Source organism: Echiichthys vipera (assembly GCF_963691815.1).
Source record: "Echiichthys vipera genome assembly, chromosome: 6".
In the NCBI taxonomy this organism is placed as follows: Eukaryota; Metazoa; Chordata; class Actinopteri; order Perciformes; family Trachinidae; genus Echiichthys; species Echiichthys vipera.
Genome location: NC_139831.1, coordinates 19,900,061 through 19,913,833, shown reverse-complemented (window position 1 = coordinate 19,913,833; position 13,773 = coordinate 19,900,061). Strand labels below are relative to the sequence as shown.

Genomic DNA, 13,773 nt, shown 5'->3' with positions numbered 1-13,773 from the left:
CTCTCAAAAACAGCTAATTATAGAGAAAAGCTCAGTGTTTGGCAGCCGAAACACTCTCAAGCTGGTGCTGAGATGCTGGAGGCATAGAAATACACACACTCACAAAGCCCACGCAGCTCGATACACACATCCACGCGTAATGGAGAGAGTACCTGGGGTTTGCAAGGCATCGATAGTGACAGAAACAGAGCTGAGACGCTGCAGGGCTAAAATGCACAAACAAATTCCTGCTTTCATTCATGTTGTGTGCAGTAACCTTTGCCTGGAAGGTAGATGTACATTTTAATAGAGTTTCTTTATACTTTTGCCCTTTTTTCAACCCTATGAGACTCTGCAGTGAATATTGTGTACAATCTATTGGTTGCATCGTTCCCATTAGTGCAGAGAAGTCATAATGTTGATTTTCCTTTCCATTCCCTGCTCTCTCTCTGCCTTTTGTCCTCTCTCTCTCTCTCTCTCTCTCTCTCTCTCTCTCTCTCTCTCTCTCTCTCTCTCCCTCTCTGTTGCTCTCTCTCTCTCTCTCTCTCTAGCCCCAGAGGTGCCTCGATACAAGCTCAGCCTCACCAACCAGACTGTGAACGTTACCGAGTCTCTGCGGATGGAGTGCGACGTGGAGGGCAGACCTCTACCCCGTCTTTCCTGGTTCAAAGACAACCAGCCTCTCCACCAAATGTCAGGTGCGTGAATACACCCACACAGGTGATGCACATGTTTACACAACAGCACAACCACACATGTTTACACAACAGTCCAGCTGCCCACCCGCCAGCCCAGCAGCCTACACACCCTCACCAACAGAAACTGTTACTCATAAAGTTTCCCCCCTCTGAATTTTTAATTTGGCTGGACTTGGGTTTCATCATAGGAATTCCTTAACATTAGGTAAAATATTATTATTTAGAAGGAACACAGATGTTGCTGCTTTTTGTTGCACTTTCTTGTTGCATCATGATGAACGGCACTCCAGCTATTAAAAGCCGACAAATACACAACCACCCACCAGCCCACCCACACACTCCTACTGTTGACCAAATGTGTCAAACAGAACCAGAATGTACATACACACACACACACACACACACACACACACACACACACACACACACACACACACACACACACGCACACACACACGCACACACACACACATACACAAACACACACACACACACACACACACACACACACACACACACACACACACACACACACACACACACACACACACACACACACACAAACATAAAACCCTACAGGCCAAAAGACACAGCTCATTAGCTTTCTCAGCGTGCATGTCTACTTAACATCTGAGGGGATGAGGGAGGGGGGGCGAGGGGTGGTCAATATGGGACAGAGTGACAGCTGATGCTCTGGGTTCACTCCGATGGGCTGCTGAGACATGTGGCTCCTCCCGACAGGGTGGCGGGATGATAAATGAACACTTGATTGAAGTCCATAGGTGTGACAAGAATTCAAGAAAATGTTGCTAGATTCATGGTGTGAGAGGTGAAGGTCCTGTGTGTGTCACCGTTTAGGGATCCAGCTGCAGGACTCAAACCGCACGCTCAGTATCCAGCGGGTTACAGAGGAGGACGCCGGTCTTTACACCTGCACCGCCTGCAACCAGCGTGGTTGTGTCCACTCCTCAGCCGCCGTACGGGTCATTGGTGAGACAGCCACACACACATACAGAAACAAACTGCTGCATATGAGCACAAACACACCTGATTCCACTCGCACACACTTACTGCTGACATGCTTTTTGGAGTTCACTCAGGCCTGAAATCTCAGTTGCCCTCAAGCTCACGTCTTCTTGCACCAAAAATATGTCAGGATTTTGGTTATTCGCCCCTCACACTTTTCACTGCAGCCGTATGTTTCTGTGCTTTTCTTGTGTACAGCTCTCCACACTAAAAATCAATGCTGGGACATTTCATATTCAGAGTGAATAATTGAATGGGGCTGATGGATATGGTCTCATGATGAATGGCTTAATTGATTAAATGTCTGTTTAGCGCATTGATGTAACCTAAAGTTTTTCAATGTAAGGTGCTTGTGAGAAGGATCAAAAGTTTGTTATGTAGCACCCCCTACAGTTGGTTAAGAGTAATGTCATCAAAGAGAGATTAGAACAATTTGTGACAGAATAAAGTGGTTTTAGATAAAACATTTGCATCTAAATTACTTTCTTTCTTTCTTTCTTTCTATCAAGGTTCAAGTGACAAGGCCAATGTGGAGATTGTTATCCTCATTGGGACGGGAGTCATCGCGGTTTTCTTCTGGGCCTTGCTCATCCTCATCTTCTGCAATGTGAAGCGGGTCAGAGGGCACCACTTTCCACTTGTGTGTCTTTGTTTGTGTTCTTGGGTTTATGAGAGAAACTGACAGACTGTGACGGAAACTCTTTAACCTCTGACTCACAACACGTCTGAAGGCGTTACAGCACAACCCGTTTGATCTCTGCCTGCAGTTCACCCGCTGAGAGTGTTACAGATATCTACTGAGTGCAAGTCCATTTGGTCGCTGCACATCTATAATGAGGTCGAAATTTCTTTTCATTTCTCCTCACTTGGTCACTTATTAGATCTTTTCACACAGTTGCTCTGCTGCGAATTCACAGTGCGGTGATGCCATTGACAAATTAATAAAGACTAGACTCCATGGACATGGTAAGCAGTGCAGCACGGCTCTCGCGCGGTGCCTGCGGCACAGAGTGTCCATTTTATCCAGTTGAAGCAGCTACATGGGCCACAGAGGCACAGGAACACATGGCCGCTGTAAAAAAATACCTACTACTGTAAACAATACGAGAAAAACAACCACTTTTATTCTTTAATAGTTTATAAGAATAAGAACTCTAATAATCCTGTTGAGATTACAGATTTAGATTATCAAGAGGATATGTGTTTGGAAATTTGCTTTAAATAAAAATAGTCACTGCTTTATGAGTAATCTCACTGTTGAAATAGGTGTGAAACTGCTATTCATTGTGTAGAAAAGGTACAAGGAGAGTCAGTTACCATTAGATGTAGTTGTGTATGACGATTTAAATTGTTAATGTAGGCACCTGCTGTGCAATCTGGGAAATTTGCAGATATACTACAGTTATAATGCACATAGTCCTGCTTCTGATGGCTACAGGTGTTTAACTACAGTATCACCATTATCTCTATGCTGCCAATGACAGCCTTGGCCTTGAAAACCATCCAATAATAAAATAATTACTGTCGTTGTGAAAAGCGCTGTGAAAAGTCAGTTTTTCAGGAGCTATGATCTACTTTGCTTCCAGCTTGATCACTAATTCATTTTTGTCTCATGTGATGTGATAAAGACAGGCTTTTATCATCCTTAGTGTGATAGAAATGTTCCCTACAGTGGTCACTTGCTTGCAATATATTACTGCGGTTGACATTCTTTCTCTGTCTGAAAATTCAGGTTAACCCAGCAGACATAAAGACGGGCTATCTGTCAATCATTATGGACCCGGGCGAGGTGCCTTTGGATGAGCAGTGTGAATACTTGCCCTATGACTCTTCGCAGTGGGAGATCTCCAGAGACAGACTCCGACTGGGTGAGGAGTCGGGGAAGGGTGGGAGAAAAGAATGGATGGATGTTGGAATAAATGAGTGAATGGGAGCGAGTGGGGGTTTGTGAGGAAATGTGCAGGCGGGGATGAGAGCGGATAGATGGATGAAACTGCATTAGTTTTCCATTTCCAGAATCCTTAATGGCATGAGTTTGGATCGCAGCCAGCTGGGCAAAGTGCTGCCAAGTAAAGTGCTAATGTTAAATATGTGCTCATTCCCAGCACAGCTTTTTAAAAACGCCCTGAGGGAAAGCATCTGCTCCACGACAGTTCCCCAACTCAGGGGAACATTGTTGTTTCCAAATGCTGCAATTGAGATTCTAATACCTCCCCTGCTGTCTGTACAGAGACCAGATGCATTTACATTTTGCAACAGCTCCCGACCGTGATTGTTTGTGTATTCCAATGAGACTATAAACCAAGCCTGCATTTGATCAATGAGCATGAATATTCTGTGGTTTTTCTGTTCTTTCTCCTGACACAGGAAAGGTGTTAGGCCACGGGGCCTTTGGAAAAGTAATTGAGGCATCAATCTACGGCATCAGCAAGAGCAACAGTTTAGACACAGTGGCTGTCAAGATGCTGAAAGGTGAGATTTGTAGATAAACAACATGAAAAATGAACAAATAAATAACAGGATGCTGAAGATTTTATGCATAATGTTCCCCTTTGTGTGTGTGTTTCAGATGGATCCACAGCCAGTGAGCACAAGGCCTTGATGTCAGAGTTAAAGATACTGATTCACATCGGCAACCATCTGAATGTAGTGAACCTGTTAGGAGCCTGCACCAAACCAAATGGTGAGATTCGCATGTATTACATTTCAGAATATTGTGTGTTTAGAAATCTCATATATCTCAACATATACCGTATATAACAGCGACACCTCATGAAAAATTACGTGTTATTTATGTTAATCGTGTCCCTGTTAGTTAGTATTAATGTATGATCATTAACCTTCTTTGTCACACATGTAATACACAACAGAAGATTTTCTGTGTCATTCTCATCTACTTGAAATACTCTTTAGTTTACGCGAGTGGCTGCGCCTGGGTAAAGCGTGCAGGAGGCGGGGCATGACATGGAATACCCGTGGTCACAAGGCTGGTTTCTAACGTGGTCATAAACAATCGAGCCTGTTGCCGTTCCTTGAATTTGTCTGAAGATTTTGACGCCGGCTCTTACCGACAGAAGTTCTCGTTGTCTCTCCATGACGCCGCATGATAGCAACGCCATCAACATGCCCAATCGCTAACTGTGACTTCTCTGGACGGTGACGTGTTCTATTTACACATGGGCTCAATCGGACATTTCACAGACTTTGTACTCGGGAACTTGCAGAGTAAAGTTATGTCCAGTCCAACTGATTTGGACACTTGCGTTCTCTCACATATACCTCCTCTGGTTAATGTCTGGATAAATTCAGGGTTGCAGTGCATGTGTGAAAGGGGCTTTGTTGTCAGGATGTTGGAGACAATTTTCTCTGCCATTTGTTCTATAGAACAGAACTCCATTTTCTATGGGTGTTTACATTATTTTTGTCTACCTCCTGCAGCTTCCATTTAAAAATGTATTTTTTTACAGCAAACCAACTGAGAAAGTCAAACAGCTGCCTCTATTTTTCTCTGACACCTCTGATTTTCTCTCAGTTTTGAGGGATGCACATCTGGAAATATTTAACCCTGTTTACCCCCAAAAAACAACAAAAAAAAAAAACAATAGCGGGAATTTAAGCTTGCAGCTAATCCCAGGCAGGAAGTTTCTTACAGAATGCCAGGCTCATTATTTTGAAAACGGTGTGAAAAAATTTGCTTCTAGGCATTAATCACTTTAACCAAGTAAGTAAATGTGAAAGTATGTTTAAATATTTGTAGCCTTTTACATACAGCACTGTCATGATGAAAACATGGTGTCATGGTGTCTGTATCACCAGGTCCACTGATGGTGGTAGTGGAATACTGCAAGTACGGGAATCTGTCCAACTTCCTACGAGCCAAGAGAGAGTTCTTCCTCCCATACAGGGTATCCAAAACACTTTCTTTGTTCTGCTGGGATTATGTGACTGCAGAGAGAATCCTCTTTGCTTCAGTACAGTACTGATATATTTGTCTTTACTTCCTTTATCAAACAGCATTTTCTAACTTTTTAAAATAAATTTTAAATTTGGAGATGACGCATCAAATTGTTTCCCCCGCTCAGGATCGCTCTCCTAAAACTCAGAGCCAGGTGAGACGCATGATTGAGGCAGGTCAAATGGACCAAAGAGCCCGCCAACCGCCTTCTCCACCCTCCTCCCCGCTCACCAGTCCTCAGAGTCCGTCGTCCAACATGCCCAGTGAGAATCCTGCTGTGGAGAAAAGTGAGTCTGCTTTAACGCACAAGAGCAGATAATTGAACTTGTTGTCCTGCTGCAGTTAGAGGATAATTCCTCATTCCCCTTCATTTTCTCTCTGCAGTGGAGGACTTGTGGAAAACTCCTCTGACCATAGAAGATCTAATTTGCTACAGTTTCCAGGTGGCTCGTGGGATGGAGTTCCTGGCCTCCAGAAAGGTTAATTGTCAGCGCTACAAAAGCAATTAGTGAATGAGCTTTGGTGGACTGTCACCAGAGATTTGTCTCAGAAGCAGTAGGCAGTGGCCTTTATTATTCAGGTGTTCAGTCCTTTATGCTGGTTAATTAAAGCTGGGGGAAGGCAGTTTATCTTTGGCATCATTGGGCAAAAAAAATCTATCTTCCCTTTGTTTTAGCATGTATTTCATGTGCTCATCTCCTCTTTGCTCTGTTTTCAGGCTTTATAAAATCTAGCCTGTGGCAGGTCATTTTGGAGAGAGGGAGTTCCTGTTGGCTGTTCTACAAATGCATATAGATGTCGTTTCAGATAGTGAAAGACTGATTCAATGGCAGACTAAGGTGCATAAAAAGTTACTAATCCAGCATTGGCAACAACTGCCTACACTGCAAAGCAACCCAAAAAGAGTCTAAAGGAGAGTCTGACAAAAACACAATAAATGTCAATATTGAAGAAAGAGTTTCAAATCTCAGTCTGTCACCTCAAAGGACTTTACAGGCCCGTGAGATTGGAAAGAAAACAGGCTATCCCTATGGAAATGCTGCCATAAGAATAATGGCACCAGGATCACATTCACTATTAGGATGACTGAAGTTACTCATAAAGGTTCAGTTTGTGCAGCTTTCCCGCTCCTGTGCTCATCTGGGGGGAGCGTCTTAGGACAGAGAGGAGCTGCAGGATTTTCAAATGTAGGCATTTGTTTGGCCTTTTCCAGATTTCTGCCTCCCCCGGCTTTAACCATGTGACCCCCAACTAGAGCTGTGCCACGACCCCACAACTCAGCAGGTTCTGAGCATGCAGTGTGGATTTAATGCTGGGGAATTAAATAATTCAATTAAATGCATTCCATAAGTAAATCCAATTGTTTTACAATAGTAAGTCATAATGCAGTGCACCCAGGGACTTAAGAAGCTTCTCACAAAGCGTTAATACAAATTGCTTCCTCTTTGGCATTTAATTGACAGTGGAGTACAAAAGGTAGTTTGATGTCCACTGCTAATTCTTGTCAGTAGGCAAGAAATTAATGAACACAAATACACAAAAACATAATAATAAAAAAAATAAATAATAAAATAATGCATATAATATAATTATCATGTGGTATGGAATTGGGACACAGCTTAGCACTGATTCAGGCGATGGTAAAGGAAGTATTCAGATTATTTACTTTTAAAAGTAGCAATAATGCAAAATGAAAAATAATCTCTTACAGCTAAAGGTGAAATTAAATATTGGATTGTTTCAATTTGTTGGTGAGATGATTTGATTCTTATCAACAGACCCAGCCATCACATATGAATCTGCCAGTAATCGGGTGAATAATGAAATTAAAATGGTGACAAAAAAAGCGGCTTTAATTTATAATGAATATCAACGATCTGCCCGGCCTCTGAGAAGATTGTGTGTCTTTAAATGAGTCACAGCCGTGACCCTGTAGGCATGTTCACTTCACAGCTTTGTGAATGATGTTGGATCTCCTGCAGGGATTCCACAGAGCCCAGCCTGGTCGAGACATTGTCCAGTCCCACTGGCATGCACACGCACACGCACACGCACACGCACACGCACACGCACACGCACACGCACACACACACACACACACACACACACAGATTTGAATGCAACTGATTCAATTATTATTAAGAACAACCTTTTGCTCCAAATCATATCTGTAATTTACTCGTGACAGAAAACACGGTGAAATGAATGCATGAAAACACTCCTGCAAACATACACACCTGTCTGCAGGCTAATGATGCATGTGTGGTCGTGTGTGTATCCACAGTGTATCCACAGAGACCTGGCAGCTCGGAACATTCTCCTGTCAGAGAGCAACATCGTGAAGATCTGTGACTTCGGCCTGGCCAGAGACATATACAAAGATCCCGACTACGTCAGGAAAGGCAATGTACGGCATCCTCACACTTGCTACGCTTCAGAGTTCCAGGTTTTATTATCCATCTCCATTTACCATGGAGAAACAATTAAAGGCACGTGTCATTCATGTAAATGTGGCTGTCTTGTACTGTAATGTTTGTGTGATGTTCTCTCAGGCTCGTCTGCCTTTAAAGTGGATGGCTCCAGAGAGTATCTTTGACAAAGTGTACACCAGCCAGAGTGACGTGTGGTCCTTTGGAGTTCTCCTCTGGGAAATCTTCTCACTGGGTAAAGATGCTCATTTCATCATATGTACAAAAACCAAAGGCTTCCAATACAATCTCCTCCAGAATTGCATCACTTTAAAAAGCGCCTTCAGTCTCAGTTCCAGCCAAAAGCAATTAGGAAAGTATTCTGTGTTAACTTTTAGAGGCAGGGTAAGTCATCACCACTGTTGTCCAAACACAGACTTGTTTTTCCTATCCCTGACATATTAAATAATATTTCGTCCCCATTTTTGTTCACCCTCAGGTGCATCTCCGTACCCAGGAGTACAGATTGACGAAGACTTTTGCAAACGATTGAAAGATGGCGTAAGGATGAGGGCTCCAGAGACCGCCTCCCCCGAAATGTAAGCTTTGATTTATTCTTTTTGTTAATTTTTGCTGTCAAAAAAGATTTAAAGTCCTTTAACTGCTTGAGCAAATCTCCAAGGCAAAGAAGAATATGATCATGAATTTCACAAGTTTTACATTCACGAGAGAATATAGTGTCGAAATTGCAACTACATCAGTGAGACAGGGAAGTTGAGGACGGTCAGTGTTGTCCTTGTTGTGACGGTGCTGCCCTCTGCTGTCAGATATGGCATCATGCTGGCCTGCTGGCACGGTGAACCCAAAGAAAGACCAACCTTCCCTGCCCTGGTGCAGATCCTGGGAGACCTGCTGCAGGACAACAGCCTACCTGTAAGTTCACTGTTTAGAGACATTAATTATAGGGAGTGTAAGCAAGTTTTGCAAAGAGTTTTTGATCTAAATCTTCTGTTTTTCCTTAAAGGATGGGAAAGACTACATCCCTCTGAACCACTCACAGAGCTCAGAGGATGATGGCTTCTCGCAGGCCTCGTCACGCCCTCCATCTGAGGAGGAACTGAGACTGGCCTGCAACACTCTACCCACCAGGTACTACTACAGTAAATAGATCCTGTATTCCTAAAAGACACAGAAAACCTAACTTCTAAATAAAGATTCTTACTATGAGAAACTCGTACTACTTGAACACACAATCTTCTGACAAAATGATGGTTATTTCACTTGAGAGATTTTGTGATTTTGCCTGAGCTCATGATGATGTCACTTCAATGCACCAATCAGGGCTCGGCAACATTGAATAAATGTAAATGTGTTGACACTTGCGTTGTTGTTTGCTCATGTCGCTATGTATGTGCATGCGCCTGCATAATGCTTACACATGCTAGACACTGTCCACCATAGGGCGGTGAAATGAATCACAAATCTCAAAGCTCTCACCTTTGTTCTTTGTCTGATCGGGTTAGATGGTCTGCCGTGTCCACCTGTAGACTTAGCCATTGGAGCATTCTTATTCATAAGGCTGTTTTTGGTCTGTCTCTTTCTTATCTATGGATCTACATCCTTCAAAGTCTGTTCAAAGTGTGAAAAAGTGGTGTTTTAGTGTGCTGCTCCCTCTGATTGTAATCAGTTGCAAAGCCATGGGATTCTTTAGAAACTGGATGCATTTAAAGTGATGGTTTACGACTTGGGATGAGGCACATCTGGCTGCAGATTTTTTGAATGTATGTCCTCCTTTGTCTCCATTTTTAATTGTTTGTTTTATGTCCGAAACTGTGTTATTTGTGCCTCTCTTGGCCAGGAAACTGTTAAAAAAGAGATTTTTAATCTCAACGAGGAAGACACAGCTCACCAAACTATTCATAACAAAATAATCTAAATATAAACGGCTACTTTTCTCACTGAATTATTGGTATTATTATTATTATTATTATTTATCATTTCCTATCTGTCTCTTGGCATTTATATATATTGTATATATTCAGTAGGAGGCTCTAACATCTATTAATCTGCTAATCCTTTCTACGCCTCCTGACCAGGTATTATAACTGCGTGCCCTTTGCCGGCTGTGTGTTTGTGGGATCCTCAAAAATATGCCAGCCCAGAGTGAAGACATTTGAAGAGTTGCCCCTGGAGATGCATCGACACAAAGCTCCTCAAGTAAGCTTCTTATCGATTGTTGAAAATGTGACATTTGATGAATGGCATTCAGAAATTCTTCCATAAATAGTTGCAGACATATCAGTGGGGTCAACCAAAGGCATTTAATACACATGATGACCAACTGTGTTCTCTTCCCAGGATAACCAGACAGACAGCGGGATGGTTCTGGCCTCCGAAGAATTTGAGAGAATTGAACACAAGCACAGGGGCGCCGTCTCTAAAAGGTTAATCACGCACACAAAAGCTTTTATCTATATTGCCTGTCTGAAACAGAATGCAGCGCACAAGGGGTATGAGGTCAAAGTTTGATCAACACTGAGCGAAAGAGCAGTAAAAGGTTCTTACGGTAAATATGTAAGAAGGATCTTTAAGAGCAGCTTTGAAATGATAATATGATTAATCACATGGCCAACATCTGCCCCATTGTTCAATATACCACAAGAAAAATCCAAGACCACATCAAGAAGGAAGGGCAAACTATTATATCCTTAACTGAACACAGTTATTTACACATTGTGTTGTTCATTATTACCACTTTAGCTTACTTTTAACCACCTTAAGAGACACGGGAAGCCCTCTCAGGTTTAGGAATATTCTATTTACTTTATTTTTAGTCTGAAGACATAAACGCATAAAGGAGAAGGCTGGATATGTTGATGTCCTACCCTGTCTGTGGCATTGAGTCTCACTAGTTCCAACTGGAAAGAAAAAGAGAATTAGTCAAGAATAAATACTTTTCTTTACTTCTTTTATTTTTAAAAGGGCTAAATAGCTTCATAAATCAGTTGGGCACTGTAGATTTCTTTGTGATTAAACTTGACTAAAACTGGAATCAATAGTGTATTTGTTAAGGACTATTTTTTGCGGGTGAATATTTATGGTACCAGAGCGCTGTATGTGGGATTGACTATAAATACGCTACAGTGCCCGTGTTTTTTAATATACTTTGGGAAACAGTGGAGCTCCGTGTTACAGAGAAATAAACCACATTAGGTGAAACAAAGAACACTTGTTAGTACTGTTGGAATGTAATGAAGTACATTCACTCCAGTACAGTAATTAAGTATAGATTTGAGGCATTTTACTTTAGTATTTCCATTTTATGCTACGTTAAAATACAATTTGTATAAAAAATATTGTACTTTTTACTTGACAACATATTACTAGTTATCATGTAGATTTTAATTATTATGCAACATATAAATCAACTAACAAATGATGGTATATCATAATGTATTAAGCTATTCAGATGTATATAAAGTAATTAAAATTAGCTCTACCTTTAGCAGCTGCAATATTGAAGTGATACAGTTCACATTAATACATTAATAATTCCAGTGATATAATAGATATGATATTGAACTGGGTCATTCTGCATCATGCTTACTTTTAATTTTGGTACGTGACATATATATATATATTTATTTATTTTGCAATTTCCCAGCTTAGGATCAATAAAGTATTTTGATGCTAATAGTTTATCACTTTAACATAAGTAAGAGTTTGAATACAGGACTTTCACTTGCTATTTTCATGTAGTAAAATATCTGAATACATCCTCCATCACTGCTTGTTTGTAGGATTTGTTGGTTGTTTCATGAGATTGGTTGACATTAAGAAAAAAATAGAATCAGACATCCTTTAAGTCCACATTTAGCACTTACAGGTTCGGAGCATAAAGATAGACATGAGTTACTTTAGGTTTCAACTAACTTCCCTGTTGAGAAACAATTTGTTCATAAACTCAGACTAACCAACATACAGTTATCTGTAGACTATGTATCCTGCATACTGTGCTCCTATCTGCCTCAGTTGTGGGTACTTGACAATAATGCTGTTGTTTTATTCTATCTGCAGTCGTATGGGCAGCAGCAGCAGCACAGAGCCTCTGACAGCCTCCCACAGTTCCCTGGGTCGAAGCTGTGGTGCCGGCAGCTCGGGGCACCGTCCCACTTTCTTCAGCCAGCTCTCAGGACAGACCTTCTACAACAACGAGTACGGGCACCTGTCTGAGGAGGGATTCTGTGACTTCTTCTCATCACCTGACGCCCCCTGCCTGGCCTCCTCCAATGTGTAATCTAACCAAAGATGCAGCCTGAGAGAACGGCGAGTGGGACAGCAGAGGGAGGCGTGTAGGCTTTATTAACGTATTAACAGCACTAGTCATTTATGAATGAGGATGAGGTTATAGATCCTTGTGACCAGCGCTTACCTCTTCTCATCTCTTCCTCTCGGGCTGCTGCCTCAACAACAGACTGAGCTATATGTGCCTTAAGTTCCTCTAACCAGCCACTGGGTGGCAGCATTATGACAAAAAACAAAATCCAAGTATTTTCTAGTCACATTTATATTTTTATCTTTTGTATACAGAGTATTCTGCCTTCATTTGTACAAATTATGACTCATACGGGGAAGAAATAAAGAAATGCATCTTCTCCTTGCTCTTCGCTCTATGATTAATAGTTAATGTTAATAATTATAGTGAAGTTAAAGCTCTGATGATTCCGGTGAAGTACATGTTTCAAGTGCAAATTTGCATTTGTCATGTTGTGACGAATTACAGGTCAACAGTGATCTAAGAGGCACAAGCTCTGTGATGATCCACATAATGGACCAATCAACGAAACAAGTAGATATTTGTGGATCTGTGTCATTTAGTGGAGGCGGAGACGCTGGGTAACGTGACACCGTGAACAAGGAATAAGTGACGGAGATAAACAGAGGATGTAGGGCAAATACAAAGGAGTGAGTCACACTGAGCACCTCTTATCAGAGCTGGACGTAAGCATGATGGCAGCTGTGACAGCTTAACACCCTCTTACATGTTCACATCACAAATGACAACCTGCAGGGTGTTGACTCTGGCTGCCAGCTGAGCGGCGTCTGGGTGCAAAGTCCACTTCATAGACACACAATTACCGCGAGCTTAGTTAATGTTTGGAAAATCAAAAGGTGCAAAGGTTCCTTTTTCAGTTTCAATGAATAATTGTTGATAAGGATGTCTGGATGAATTCAGATAACATGTCGAACTGGTCAAAAAGGCCTTCAAGCAGATACCTTTTAAGTTACATTTTGTTTAAACCAGCAGCTCACACCTGGACTCCATAACTTGACTTTTTTAGGTTTTATTAGGAAATAACACATTTCAAAACAAATGGGTTTTCTCAGGAGGGTGGCTGGAGTCTCCCTTAGAGATAGGGTGAGAAGTTCAGCCATCCGTGAGGAACTCGGAGTAGAGCCGCTGCTCCTTAGCGTTGAAAGGAGCCAGTAGAGGTGGTTCGGGCATCTAGTAAGGATGCCCCCTGGGCGTCTCCCTAGGGAGGTGTTCCAGGCACGTCCAGCTGGGAGGAGGCCTCGGGGAAGACCCAGGACTAGGTGGAGAGATTATATCTCCACACTGGCCTGGGAATGCCTCAGGATCCCCCAGTTAGAGCTGGTTAATGTGGCCCGGGAAAGGGAAGTTTGGGGTCCCCTGCTAAAGCTGCTG

General features: G+C 42.1%; 1 protein-coding gene across 2 annotated transcripts in view; it reads left to right on the top strand.

The window, feature by feature from the left end:
- flt4 (fms related receptor tyrosine kinase 4) overlaps positions 1-12,690 on the top strand; it is a 45,597-nt gene extending 32,907 nt beyond the window's left edge. Inside the window, exons 14-30 of one of the 2 annotated variants that reach the window (XM_083915761.1) lie at positions 531-677; positions 1,536-1,667; positions 2,213-2,310; positions 3,436-3,571; positions 4,071-4,175; positions 4,273-4,386; positions 5,520-5,608; positions 5,786-5,945; positions 6,043-6,137; positions 7,943-8,065; positions 8,211-8,322; positions 8,566-8,665; positions 8,894-8,999; positions 9,091-9,215; positions 10,163-10,283; positions 10,425-10,510; positions 12,144-12,690. In XM_083915761.1, the coding sequence (XP_083771887.1) occupies positions 531-677; positions 1,536-1,667; positions 2,213-2,310; positions 3,436-3,571; positions 4,071-4,175; positions 4,273-4,386; positions 5,520-5,608; positions 5,786-5,945; positions 6,043-6,137; positions 7,943-8,065; positions 8,211-8,322; positions 8,566-8,665; positions 8,894-8,999; positions 9,091-9,215; positions 10,163-10,283; positions 10,425-10,510; positions 12,144-12,363 (2,069 nt within the window). In that variant the 3' untranslated portion in view covers positions 12,364-12,690. Of the gene's footprint in view, positions 1-530; positions 678-1,535; positions 1,668-2,212; positions 2,320-3,435; positions 3,572-4,070; positions 4,176-4,272; positions 4,387-5,519; positions 5,609-5,785; positions 5,946-6,042; positions 6,138-7,942; positions 8,066-8,210; positions 8,323-8,565; positions 8,666-8,893; positions 9,000-9,090; positions 9,216-10,162; positions 10,284-10,424; positions 10,511-12,143 lie in introns of both variants that reach the window. The other variant, XM_083915760.1, reaches the window with a different exon arrangement.
- Positions 12,691-13,773: the final 1,083 nt, after the last annotated feature.